Source organism: Polypterus senegalus, chromosome 4 (genome assembly GCF_016835505.1).
Source record: "Polypterus senegalus isolate Bchr_013 chromosome 4, ASM1683550v1, whole genome shotgun sequence".
Classification (NCBI taxonomy): domain Eukaryota; kingdom Metazoa; phylum Chordata; class Cladistia; order Polypteriformes; family Polypteridae; genus Polypterus; species Polypterus senegalus.
In genome coordinates, this window is record NC_053157.1 from 52235868 (window position 1) to 52250949 (window position 15082).

Here is a 15082-nt window from a genome sequence, read left to right on the forward strand (position 1 = left end):
GAATATTATTTTTACACAATTATGTTTGCAATGTGCATATTTTCCCTTAATGTTCTAACCAGAAATAGACAAATGTTAAATACTTAACATCACAAACTTTTATTCATCATATACTGTAGTGTGTAAAATACACAAATAAAAAAGATTGACACTGAATTTCTTCAATGATCTCTATTTATTGCTTTAAATATTACACCATGTGATATTTACATAGAGAAAGTACATGATTACCTCTCCTACATAAATATCAGTACAAAGATGTTACAATGTTAGATACTTACAGACAGACACACTCTACACACATTATTTATTGAAATAACAGAACACACAGTACACACTGCTGAAAATAAAAAGTAAATGTACTGTTGGGTAGATCTGAAGAAATAATCAAGGCTTTTTGTACCAAAATAATCACCACTGGTTTTAAGTTTTGAAAAATCAATGATAAAATGTTTTCATATTCTAAATAAGTATTGTTCTGTAAATGCATGGAGGCAAAAGTTATCAACTGTTAAACAAATATAAAGAGCGCATATACATATTAAATGTTGTCTCCATGCTAATCTGACGATGTAATATGTGTCCAGACCCTATGTGCTTTTGGATTACATGTAGAGTATGAAGGATACAGGACATCATCAAGAACATATTTGAAAAACTTCGCTTTTAAGTGGAGTTAAGCTTATCCATATTTAATAGTAAAATATAAGGAGAAAACTCATGTGAATCTGCCAAAAATGTAACATATAGCATAATATATGGCTAATAACTCAAAGGCAGTACTTACATTGTAAATGCCATAAGGCAGTGGTTCCCAATCTCAGTCATGGGGATCCCCTGTGGCTGCAGGTTTTGTACCAACCGATTTCTGATTTTAATTGGACTCCTAGCCTAATTACGTAAGCAATTATTGCCCAGTTTCTATGTTTTGGGATGAACATAAAAATTTGTGTACCAAGAATTTATGTATGTTACGTAATCTAGTGTTTTGTTTTGTTTTTTTTTTTAAAGTTGGTTTTTAATACTTTGATCCTCATGATGATTTTCATTTTGCTTTACCAGGCATTCTGATTATTTAACCCAAAATAAACCAATGAATGCAGTAGAGGACCTGATGCAGAAGTAGTTGTAGTCTGTTGGCAAACAGTGCTGTTTGCCCAGATGTCCTCCTTTTTCGTTATTGTCATTTTAAGGATATAATTAACGCAGCAAACTTCAGAGATAAAGGGCAAATTAGATCGGAAAGCGGCAATAGACTGTTAAGCATTTAAAGCTACAGCAAAAATATGAATATTTCTGAATGTCTTATAAATGTAAAAATCACACTGCTATGCTTTTCTGAATACAGAGTAAGAGAAGAGAAAAACAAAACACAAACAAACCAGGTAATTAAATGAGAGGTAAAAATTACCCACTAATTGCGAAACTGGGTGGAATAAAAATCTGAAGCCACTGTGGATCCCCAGGATTGAGTTTGGGAACCTCTGCCCTAATGATGAACTGGCACCCTGACTGGAATGAAGGGAAATCCCATACCCAGCTGGGTACGGAAGCACGGAAGGAGCGGCAACCTGGCTATGATGGCTAGAAAGCCTTATCCCAGTCAGGGTAAAAAGCTAGTGGATGGACTGGGCAAATAAACCCCAAACAATGGGTGGCAGTGTCCCTCCATGCTGGTCCCTGTTAGGACTCCCACAGGTTTGCATGGGAATTGGAGTTTAGAAGAACAGCCCTGCCAGGGTCCATGGGTGCTACAAGAGGGTGCTGTCAAGGAAGACTGCCCTGGTTTCTGTATGACTCAGAAGTGCTCCGGATGACCACTGCTGTGAAACCAGAAACCTTCCAGAATTGTGTTTAAAAGAATCCCGCCGTATCTCCTCAGTGACAGGAAGAAGAAGTTGCTAAGTACCAAGCTTATCTATTTAAGTGGACCTGATGAGAGATGAGATCAAATTGATTTGTGGGGTCACAGTGACATAGGTGAATGTCAAAGGGTTTCAAACACCACAGTTTCAAAAAAACAATACTTGCTTGTTGTGTTATTTTGTTCACCTACTCTACTGCTGTACAAATGGAAACTGAGAAAACTACATTTGTATTGCAATGAACAATTCAAACACACTTTTAGTATTTGGCTGCTGATCTTTATTATCATCTTTGGCTCACCTAATGGCCATTACTGCTATCTTTCTTCCATTCTTTCTCTCTTGCTTAGTGTTGGAAGGTGCTTCAAATGTTGGGTGGGGCATTTTTATTAAATGTTTATGGTTTATTGAATGCCAAAGGTTCATCAGAATCCTACCCTCTTTAACTGTCACTGTCTTATAACAAGCAAACCTAAAGTATCCACTTAGGTCTTCTTACTGCAGCAACAAAATTGAGCAAAATGTTTATCTTAAGAATAAATCATAAACACCACTGAAACGTCACCTATGATTTAAGACTCGCCTCTCATCTACTGTAGTCTCCTGTAACCCATAACTAGATTAAGCAGATGTAAACAAGAACGGATGAATCTCTGTAAGAAGTATGACTGGAAAGGAAAAATGTTAAAAGTTGGGAATGCCAAAGAAAAAATTCAGGGGCCATCTATCTTTCATCCATCTTGTTTAAATGCTAATTTTCACTGTTGATCAAGTGCACAACTGAATAATGGAAAGCAGCTGGAACGAAAAACAAAATTCCAGTGACTTATTTAGGTCTGAAAAGTAAAGGTGTGCCTTCTTAATACACATAGCATTGCATATAGCACAAAATGAAATGTGGCAAACATCTTATGCAGTACCAATATGTTTTTTAAAAATAAACTCCGACTGATTCTCACCAATTATTACCACCGAGCAGTAGCAGTCAGGTGAGAAAGTAATTGAGCGTCAGTTACAAAAAAAAAGAAAAACAAAACAGAGGCTGACTTTAAAAAGGCCACGTGGAGCTTAAACCGCATGGGGCTGTGTCTATTACTTGTTAATAACTAATTGGCTCAGTTGGGAGCTCCGCTGAAACAGAAGCTTACAAAAAGTATCTTTAATGCCGGCTTGAATAAACACCACGTTTAAAATGACGTTTACTGATATTCACAAAATCACATTTAGTATTCTGCAGGTTCATACAAGCACTACAGGCTATTGGTAGGATACTGTATGAAACCACAACTTACATAAACATGGCATAATTCACCAAGTAGTGTAGTGGACAATAGAACTTTAGGGTCCGTCAAATCTCAACTCAGTGTCATTTTCTGGAATCCAGGTTAATAGGATTTATCAAGCTTTGTTTGGATGATCTCCTGTTATCATGAAGAATATCAATATAACTCTAAATTTATCTGGTGTGAGGGATAGCAGGTGTGTGCATGAATGTGAGCTCTGTCTAGTACCGGCTCCTACCTTGCAGCTTCTGCTGAAATGGATTAAAAGCAGGCTTAATGGAAGGACTTTTTGTACAGCAAATTATGAAGAGTACTGCAGCTGGCTGAATAATTAATTTACTGTTTGCCAAAGGGTCTCATAAAACATGCAAAAAGAGTTTTCTAAACATTAATGTATGCTTGAAGGTTTTCTAACATATTAGCATACTGTACATTATATTCTAGACTAGCTATGTGTGATCTTTGGGACAAAAAACAACCCAAACACTCTCTAGCAGTTTTACTATAACTAGGAGAAGTGTTAGCTAACTCTTAAGAATTACCCCGTGCAGAGCACGTGGACCCACTTTTGTAAGAAGACACTAGCGATACCATATCATGGCCGTATCACTGGCATACGCGTCCTGTAAAATTTTGTCTTGAGAAAATAACTTTCAGATAGATAATGTTTTTAGTGAAAACTTCAAGCCTTGCCCTCTATTGCTGAGGTGTTTAACTTGCATGTTGTTGAGCTGCAGCGATTGCTTCATTTTGATGTTGTGTCTCTTCATCTGTGTCATTAGCACAATGTCGTTGTTGCGCAGTGGCGTTTGTGCACACAGGTCTTTCGTAGTGAGAAGCGAGTTACATGCATGTGCTGAAAAAATGTATTTAAAGTATATGCATGAGCCATCTACTAACTGTGGTTAAGCGTGAGCAAAGCGGACTGCTCCACACACACACACACACACACACACACACACACACACACAGAGGTCTTTTGCTTATATATGTCTAATGGTTTCTATGGCATTGGTTTACTGGATCTCTGAGAATTTGCTATCCATTTTCATAGCTGCATTTTCCTGTTCATTGCAGTCTTTTGTCAAGCTGGCAGCACTAGATGCAAGGCACATTCCACTGAATCACAAACTGACTTGAACTGATATCTGTGAGAGTGTACTCAAGGAAAATATGCAAATAAATTCTGAGGGTGCTGGCAATTCATCTGCTATCTCCGACTTGCTTCGTCAAGATACCTACAGTATCTGTCAGTTGCAAAAACATATGCAGAAACAACTATATTGCAGTTCAACACTAGTCAAGTTTTACTATATGAAGGCATTGTATACAATAAAGCTGATTGCAACTGTTATTAAAGCTGATGTCACATTACACGATTTATAGTTAAAGGGGATGTCAAACTTGATGGCTACGGTTGCTGACCCGTCACAGTGCATGTCAAATCAGATGACTTTCCAAGTCAATTTCACATCTCCAAAGTATGGCAAGCTTTGCCCTTTTGCTGAATGTGCTGTCTAAGGAGCTGGTATCTGTGTGAAGGCTTTACAGGTATGGCGAGTTCAGCTGCAATTCCTTTTTTCTAGTCTTTTGTGGTATGTAAAGCATGAGACATCAGAAAGATGTTTGCAAGGACCAAAACACCTGTGTTCCTTATTCATCGTAGCTGCTGTTGGACAAACTGATATTAACCATTTTGCTATGCTTTGGGACACAAGTCCTTGTCTTAAAAATTATCTGCCAGACTCTCTCAATATCTGCTATATGTCTCAGTACTCTTAACAGGGCCCCATTGGAATGTAGCCACTTATACAATAAAATGATCAATCATCAAGTGGCACCAGTTAAAATATGATGTGAAATGTATATCTGACCTGATCTACAGGAAAGCTCCATGAACAAAAGAAAGAAAAAGTCAATTCTCTTTAAAATATAAAATTAAGGGGCCACAAACCATTACAGGATATTTTCCAGTGGTTAATTAAAACTGAACTTAGCAATATTTGAGAACATAATAGTGTATGAAAATGTAATTATTTATTGTGAAAATAATATGTTAAAGGTATACTTGTAACTTACGGCAACAAAGTAGTCACCAGGAATTATTAATGCTGATATGTAAATAAGCAATTAATAGATTTAAATTCTAATCTCAATAATTGGTTCACAGCCCAACTACAAACAAAAGGACTCACCTTGTGAAGTATCAGTTGGAGCTGTTCAGTGTATCCAGGTGGGTTTTACACACCACAACTGAATATTCCCTGTTTTGCTGTGGAAATCCCACAAGGCAGCAGCTTTTTAGGTAGGTAGTAATACTCACTGATCATGGCACAACACTAATAACCTATAAACCCTAAAATACATGAAATCCATGTCAACATTAAAAAAAGATTTAAGTGGGAGGAACTAAGTCAAAGGATTTACTTATTAAGTGTACGACAAGTAGACTGACATATTTTTGACAATTCGGATATAATTACAACTTTAACAAAGAAAGAGAAAATAATACATTGTAATACATTATATTATAGAATATAATATTTATTATATGTAATATCTATTATAACTTATAATGTATTTAGATCATGTTTACTGTTTACAGTGCCTTGAAAAGGTTAATATTTTAGACAGAGCTATATGAAATAACTGGCGACTTCATTTACAGACTGAAATACTTAAACCAAATAACAAAAAATGTTAAATATACATTATCACTTAGTATTAGGCATCTTGGATTCATGTGATTTCAAACTAAAGTTGCAAGTCTTTGAGTCATGCCATACATTAGTAGAAGGAAAGAGTGCTAGTCTTAGTGATTTCAGTGAAAAATGTCTTTTTTTGTTCTTGGCTTGGTACATAACAGCAGGACTGCTTTAAGGCAAACCTGCATGCTGAGATTCAAACCATGAATGCCAGAAGGCCACATTATCAGCCTTTTTTCTCCTCTGCTGTGTTATCAGTATAATTGCACAGAGCAACTCTCCAGGAATTGCAGCTGCTATTTTTCAGTAGCTGAAAAAGAAGATATCCTGCTTGTCTTGACAGGAAAAATGGATGCAGCCTTAGTAAGCCTCCCACTTGATTGTTAAATAATATTCATTTCATATGTAAAGAAAAATAGGTTTTACAGTTTAAAAATAGACCTGGTAAAAACTTCTTTATTTACTGGATGCTACAAAACATTATATTTGATTATGATAAACATGTTTTGAAGATGGATGGATTGTATTATTTATGTTGCAAGAATTTAATGAGTTCTTTGTCTTATCTAACTTTACACATACACAGCATTTTCGTCTTTATGTTTTACACTGAATATACCTAGCCTTGTTAGACATGGGGCTCTAAAAAATGTTAGATAAAACTTCAAAAACATAAGTGAGAACTCTAATCTTGAAAGTTGTGAACTGCTATTGTCCCAGTGGACTAACAACTGTACAACTGAAACCAGGGATGATACTTTGATCTTAAATGTTGAGGGGATGTTGGCATAGAGTTTTCGGGGGTCTGCATGCCATTTGTAATGCTTGAAGTATGACTCATGTGGCTGCTACTACCCCATTAGGAAATTTCAGAATGATAACTTGATGTTAATTACTACTGGCAACATAGTGATTTTGCAAAAGTGCTAAGGATACATTACAAAATGGTGGGGAATTATCCCAAGCTTACATTATGCTTGTTTTTGAAATCATGAAAATGATGGCCAAGCTGTACACTAATGTGCCTTCAGAATGTACTTAACCAGATAAAGATGTTATACACATGTAAATTAAAACTAAAATACACATCAGTAATCAATGTGGTTATGAACCATTTATCACTGCTGCTTCAAAGCTCAAGGGACCCACATTCAGTATACATTATCATAACATGTGTCTGCATGAAATTATTTTGGGCTCTCAAGCATCTTCTTCTATTTCATCACAAGCAGATCCATATCTTGTCAATTGTTAATTTGAAATTGGGCCGTGGCATGTGTGTGAACTTTAGTGCAACCTGTGTTGGTTTGGAAAGAAAGAAAGAAAGAAAGAAAGATGCAGAGGATCAAAACTAAATTACAGTGGCCCAGAAACTGAACCTTTAAATATACATACCTATAAATAAAACAGCAAATCTCTTTGAGAAAACCTTTGTAAGTTCTGACCGAAGTCCTAGCCAAGATTCTGTGGCACAACTTGGAATTCAAAGTGAAGGACAAGAAATTGAGAGCTAGAGAAAAGGTGCCAAGAAGAAGAGACCAAAGTCACCTCAAACAGGGGGCAAAGACTAGATACTGTATGTGCCAAAGATATTTACAGTAAAGCTGTCACTGAAGTTACTGGTGCCTTCACTAAGTGGTCTGCATATTTATGTAAGTAGAACATTTATTATTCTTTAATTTATTTTCCGACATAAAACATATTTTATTCCTGTATGCGTAGAGTGGATGTATGCGTCAGTGTGCCATACAATAGATTGGCAGTCTATTCAAGTTTGGTTCTTGACTTGTATTGAATGCTGCCAGTAAAGGCCCTGGCTTCTTGATTTCTGGATTAAATGGGTTTAAAATAGATAGCTGGATGAGAAAAAGAGTTAAATTCATGCCTGAAAAAACATTAGTGTAACTTAGAAAGATTTTAACATTCACCATTAAGCTGAGTAAAGTACTACTGGAATTATATTATTTTAAAGTCAAAATTTCTTTCCACCACTAAATACCAGATTTGTATGTACTCTTTGGTAGTTCACAGCTCCATTCCCTACACAGGTATGGAATGAATGGCTCATTTAATCAAAAGCTAATTCCTTTTTTGCTTTGCACCCTATCCCACCATAATCTTCTCCTCGTCAATTGCTATCGTAATGACCTATTTTATGACCTAACAGATCAGCATCAGAGCAGCAAATAATTACGTATGTTATGGAATAGTTCACATAACGTGGTTCCTATGGTGTAAAGCCAACTGATGATCACCTTCTCTCATGTACCTTCTTTGCAACCCAAACAAAATATTAATTTAGGCTTCCTTGATTTAATGAACAGATATGCTAAGTGCTTTTCACATGTAATCAGATATATCTGTAAGATATTATATTAAAGTTTTTGTGCGGTACTGAAATAGCATGTGATGTCATTGGCACTGCATGGAGAAAAATGTTTTAAGTAGTTAAAGAAAATGTAAAATTAGTATAGAATAGCACAGTGCAATATTTTGCAAATTGAAAAGAATGATTAAATAGACAAGCACAATTGATCCTCAAAAAGAAATTCATTACAATATATAAATAAAGCTAGCAATATTTTAACATTAGTAGAAACAGTATAACAGATAAAGGAAACAGTGTAAAAAGTAAAACAAATGAAAAGGAAAAAAGAACACCCATGAAAACTCAGCAAATCATGAGTTTGATACAAAAAGCCTCAATCTACCCATCCACACAGACTTGACTTTTTATAAGATTATCAGCAATGTTATATTAATTAGACATGAAACACACTATTGGCACATCAAACAAACTCTAGAACACATCCTCAGTATCAAAACAATCCACAATTTCATATAAGGAAGTCAGAACCACCAGTCTTTTTTGACGTGTTAGTCCTCAGAATGCATAAGATCCCCATTGGAGAAGAGGGGACACGACTGTGCAGATTCTGATATCTTGCAGCAACAGATTTTTTGTGAGATATTGGGGAAAACCTGACAGGAAATTTGAAAAGGATAAGTTCTGAAAGAAAATGGTGTGACATGACACAACATGTGAAGAAACAGGGACACAATATTGTGACAACACATCAGAAGCTCTTACATATATTTCAGGATTACAAAGACAGAAAATCCATCTTTTTTGAATGTTCTTAATACAGCAAGAACACATCAACCATTACATCACGACACTGTCGATGACGTACAGAAGTGACCACCCAGTAAGCTATTTCACTAATAAAACTGCACATTTCTCCTCTGGATTTTGTGTTCTGTGCAGTGATTTATGCAAACATCATAAAATTGAAAGCTAGACATTCATACTCTATTTTGTTATTTACACAACACTGTTATGGATCAACTGATCCATAGATTCTTAACAGTAAAATGTACAAATGCATATCTGTTTTTATCAGTGGGCTGTGTGGATGGTTTCTGCTCAGCATACTTTACCTTTTGCCATATAAAGGTAATCTCATTTTTAACTCCATAACTTTCAAATATCACGTCATTTATTAGAATTACAAATGCTGATGACAGACAGGATGATGTTTACACTTAAATGACCTTTCTTACAGGCTCTCCATTCCAGTCAGACATTCTTGTTCCTTGAAAGTGGTCTGTCAGCTGAATTCTTGAACGGGTGGTGAAATTTCTTTTGAGGAGTGCACAGATTTTGAAGTCATACTGATATTTTGAAGATTGTCTTTCTCACTTGTATACATTACAGCGAAAAAATACTTGAAGCACACAACTGACTATTAAAAATGAAAACATTTTGATTAATTCAGTCCATGAAAACTGAAATCAGATATTTTAAGACTCATCCAGACATAGCTTTATATGATGTTAAAGTCTTACTGATATTCTTTAGCATTTATATAAGAGCCAGCTACAGCAATCCACAAATTCCAAGATGATATGCACTTTCCAAATAAAAAATATATTCCTACAAAAGCACAGTTGTACAATTTAAAGCCATAAAATTAGCTTCAAATTTGTGTATACACTTTAAAGAACTGAATAAAAAGTTTACTGGCTATTGTTTATAGTTTACAGATTGCAGTCACATTTCCCTAAGCTTTTCTAACCCTCACTGCTGCCAGACTAAATAAACTGCCACCCAGGCGACTGCAAAAAAAATACTCTGTCAAGTGATGATATATGGTATAATCCGTTTATAAAATGTGTAGCTTCTGAATCTCTTCTGACATTTTACAAGTATACTGAGTGAGGGGCAGACTCTCTCATTCCTCTGGAATCCTTCCTGATCAGAGCTACAGCAATAAAATGCAAAGGTGGAGTTGCTAATTCCACTCTGTTGGAGATGAGCTTTTGACATTTACAGTTCTTGCTTATCTGCTACCGTTGCTAGAATACATACAAAGTGTACACAAACATTTTCTTAGTATCAAATTATACAAGATTCATTTTAAAACTAAATCTGAGTGCTTAAAATGGAAAAAGGTAAAACAACTGTGCTTCACAATTATTAAAAAGATTTGGGAGTGTGCTTTTTAAAGTCCTAGTTTCCTCCTGGCAGGCAGATTTATATGGCAAAATGGATGCCTTGCTCAATACTATCCTTGTTGGGAAAGAAAGATCAAAATGTTTGAAGCACAGTTAATGGCAACCTACTGCATAGAGATCTACAGTAATTCTGATATACACAACGCAACTTGATTCTACCTCAGAAAAATGATGAAGGCTTCTCCTGTAATGGCTTGTATCTCTAGAAGTATTTACAGTATAGAACATACGGCGTAGCTCAAGCCATGCTTGTTCATGGTAGGCCTCATTGAGTGCATAAAAATATATACAAATATTTAGAAAAAATAAACTGTGGCAATAAATTTAATCTCATAAAACACAAACAATTTTCTGGGGAATCGCTAAAAAGAAAACTATATAATACACACAGTGACAGAGTGTTTAGAAAAGAGCTACAGAAGAACAAAACTTAAGTTTAATATGGCATTCCAGATTCAGCAGAAAACAACAGGCAAGAGGACAGCATCTGAGGTCTTTGGCTGTGACTCTTCTTTTGTTGCCATTATCTGCTCCAAAATAAAATTCATAAGGTGTCAACTGACCCCTTCCATTCAGTCATTGAGGTGAAAAACCTGAACAGATTCACCTCTTCACAGAACATACCAAAAGATTGTATAAGATTTGAACTTTTTAGTTTACGATAAAGAAATTGCTGTTTTTTAATGTACTATATTAGCAGTATGTTTAAAAAATATATATGTTTATCTTGAGTCCTGCAGTAAGTTTACTGTATGTACAGGACTGGGTCTTGCCTTGCACCTGATGCTACCAGGATTGACTCCAGTGAACTAAGTAGATATGAGAAATGGATGGATGACTGTGGCATATGATTGTGAGATGTTGCCCTGTGCTTTTATGTGAATTTGCGCTGGTGTAACATTTGTGTTACATATATTTGTGCAGTTTTTATTATAAGAGTCACAAAAGTAAATTCCAGTGATTTAATGCTATAACAATAATGTATTGTGCTGAAATTAAACAAACTAATCAGCCAACCTGTCCAGGATTGGTTCCTGCTTGCCACCTGAGTCTGCTGGAATAGGCTTTGGCCCCCATAAGTAGAGCTAAAAAATGGATAGATAAAAGGATTAATTTTCCTTATTTAGGGCAAACTGAGATCCTACCTCATTCAAGTTTATAGATGGTACCAGTGATAACAAACAAAAAAAAAATGTTTTGAAAATAAGTAAGAACTGTACTTTTTTGTTATTCCAACATGATCAATTGTTTTTTGAGCAATCTAGTATATGGACTCATTCTCTCATTTCTAGAAAACATGCTAAAAAAGAAACACTCGAGAGCTCAGTTGAACTGAATTCTGCATAAACACATTTAAATATCTGGCGACTTCTATGAAACTAACAAAAGCATGCAGTAAGTTAAGTGTGTTATATGGGCTGAGTCTGAATAGGCAGGAGCTTCTAATTAAATGCAACTTACTCTTATGTTTTACATTTTTTAGCAATTCTATTAGGATATTATAAAATCTTGTACTTTTACTGCAATTTTTTTTTTTTGTACATGTAACTCTTTACCGAAGACGTTCTCAGAGTGCTGCTTACATGTGCTTTGAATATAAAACAGAATGGGAAAGTACAAAACCACTGAACCCTTACAGTGCACCTTGAAAAGTACTCAGCCCCCAACACTTTTTTCATAAAAATGATTGTCACACTGTGGAATTTTGATCAATTTGACTGGGAATGGCCAGTATTTTTCACAGTAGTGACAAAAAAAATATATAAATCACAAGAAAAATATAATTGCAAAAACTGGAGTGTCAACAATTTTGTAATTATTTAAATCTCCATCTAAGGTTCAGTGCTTAGTTGAAAAACTTCCTGCAGCTATTATAGCAAGTAGTCTTTTCGGATAGGTCTCTTTTAATTTTACACAATACGATGGACCAAGGTTCATCTGTTCCTCCTTGCAAAATTGTGTTGGCTGTTCCATGTCAGTTGGGAAGTGGCGGATGACAATAATTTCTAGGCCTCACCATAGATATTTAATGGGCCTAAGGTCATAACTTTGACTGGCCACTCAAGGACATCATTTTTTTTCATTTTAAGCCACTCCATTGTTGGACTACCAGTATACTTTGGGTGTTTGTTCTGTTGAAAAACAAACTTCCTACAATATTAACATTTCTGGCAGAAGGAAGCAGGTTCTCTTCCAGAAACCATCAATCCTGTCCAGATTGCCATTTTCAGCTGCTGAAACATATCTCCATAATATGATGCTGCCACTGCCACATTTTACAGTGCGGATAGTGTTACCTGGCTGATGTTCATCATTATATTTTCACCACAAATAGCACTTAGTGTTCAAGCCCAAAAGTTCTACTTTAGTCTCATTTGACCTCAAGAACTTCTACCAAATTCTTACTGTATTTTCAAAGTGACATTTTGCAAATTCTTAACAGGCAAGGACATGTTATTATTTTTTTTGTTCATCCAGGGCATCAACTTTGGTAGTTTTCCATAAAGGCCATTGAAGGCTGTTGAGTCCTGACATCTTCTTCAATCACAGTAAAAGTAAAAATGACAAACAGTATCACAGTAATCCTTCTAACTTTGAGATGGTCTTGAACTCTTCGGCAGATCTGTTCATCTCTATAATTACATCTCTGACTTACTTTGAATTCTCTTTGCTTGCCTTCATTTTGGTTTGCTTTGAGCAAAATCTCTACTATATTGTTAGACTGTAGTGATGGAGGGCTTACTTATTCTCAAAAATTAATTAAGAAAATCTGATCTACCTACTATCATCCCCACCAAGGTTGGTAATGTAATACACTACACAAAGTTAGCCTTTTATTTACAAAGGACATTGTTATAATTGTGTATCCTTATTAAATTTTCCTGAGTGTAATACATTTTTTGTATATGCGTGCCATAGATGTATTCTATATTTTGAAACACGAAGTATATCCAAAAGTATGCATACATCTCCAAATTATTGAGTTTAGGTGTTTCAGTCGCACCCATTGTTAAGAGGTGCGTAAAATAAAGCACATAGACATGCAGCCTCCATTGACAAACATTGACAGTTGAGTAGGCCATACTGAAGAGCTCAGTGACTTTAAACATGGCAAAGTCATAGAATGCCAAATTTGACACGAGTCAGTACATGATATTTCTGGTCTTCCAGATTCACCCCAGTCAACTGTAAGTGCTACTGTTGTGAAGTGGAAAGATCTTGGAACAACAACAGCTGAGCCACAAAGTGCTAAACCACGCAAACTCTCAAAAATGGGCCATCCAAATACCGAAGCACATATCACAAAAAAATTGCCTATCCTCTGTTTTATCACCCACAACGGAAATCCAAACTGTCTCTAGAAACTGCATCAGCACAAGAACTATGCATCGGGAGCTTCATGAAATGAGTTTCCATAGCCGAGCAGCTGTACACATGGCTAAGATCACTATGCTAGATGTCAAGCATCGGCTATTATGATATAAAGCTTACCACTATGAGACTCTGGATCAGTGAGGACATGTTCTCAGGAGTGATAAATCACACTTCACTGTCTGATCACTTTGGCAGATACCAGGGGAACACTACTTTCTGGACTACACAGTGCCTAATGCAAAGTTTGGTGGAGGAGGGATAATGGTGTTGGGCTATTTTTTGGGGTTTGGGCTAGGCCCCTTGTTTTTCAGGGAAGGCTACTGCTAATGTTATTGCATACAAAGGAATTTTACACAACTGTGCACTTCCAATTTTATGGTAACAGTCTAGGGCAGACCCTTTTCTGTTCTAGGTTGACTGTGCCCCTTAAAGACAAGGAGGAATTCGAATGTCCTGCACTGAACCCTTATCTCAACTTCATTGAACACCAATAACTGAACTGGAACACCAATTGTGAGTCAAGTCTTCCCATTCAACAACTGTATTTTGCAAATCCTATTTTGGCTGAATGCACACCAAAATCTTGCAGAAAGCCTTACCAGAAGAATGGAGGCTGTTATATCTGCACAGGGAGGGGCAAATCCACATTAATGTTTTCCATTTTAGAATTGGGTGTCCAACAAGCTCAAATAGGGGTGATGTTTAGGTGATTACTGTTATATTTCAACCAGGGTTCCTCCACTGGCTGGGATTCAAGGACTTGTTTTATGTCTTTTTGTTCCACTTTGAGTAATTGAGGTAAGTTAATGTTATTCTTGTTTTTTGTCTGTTTTGTTTTCCATGCCTTTGCTATGTGCCATGTGTTTTGTGTGGGTCCCCACAAGAAGCACTGGCAACCTGCTCATCACTGCTAAGATCTGCTCTCTACCCTATAAATCCAAAGGTTTTTCCATAGTTCCTGGATGTTCATTTCAAATATGCTGAGAAATGAATTATTGTGTTTTTTGTGAAATTCTGTGTGCTTAGTGATCTATTGGATTTTTGACCTTGCTCTGTATTTTGACTATTCTTGGAATTTTGTATTAGGACTTTTGTTTGACTGTTATGCTGATTGTGCACTTCAGAGCTTCATTGTGTGACAGACCATTTTTTTATGAAAATACACTTTGTATTTATTAAGATCCTGTGTTTGCCCTCATTACTAGCTGGGGTTTGATGGCAAATCCCCTTATAATGGGCATTTTTGGAAGTGTTTTTGAGACTTACATGCTTTAGGACTCCTAGCCATTCACAAACCATTGGACATTCAGTGTATTATTGTTTTTAATAAACCTCT

General features: G+C 35.9%; 1 protein-coding gene across 3 annotated transcripts in view; it reads right to left on the reverse strand.

The window, feature by feature from the left end:
* The window catches only part of st8sia5 (ST8 alpha-N-acetyl-neuraminide alpha-2,8-sialyltransferase 5), a 157161-nt gene that overhangs the window by 15578 nt on the left and 126501 nt on the right, over nt 1-15082 (reverse strand). For 2 of the 3 annotated variants that reach the window (XM_039750624.1, XM_039750625.1), the window contains one exon: nt 156-11456. The exons of the other annotated variant lie outside the window; for it this stretch is intronic. In XM_039750624.1, the coding sequence (XP_039606558.1) occupies nt 11246-11456 (211 nt within the window). In that variant the 3' untranslated portion in view covers nt 156-11245. Of the gene's footprint in view, nt 1-155; nt 11457-15082 lie in introns of those variants that run through there. 3 annotated transcript variants of the gene reach the window in all.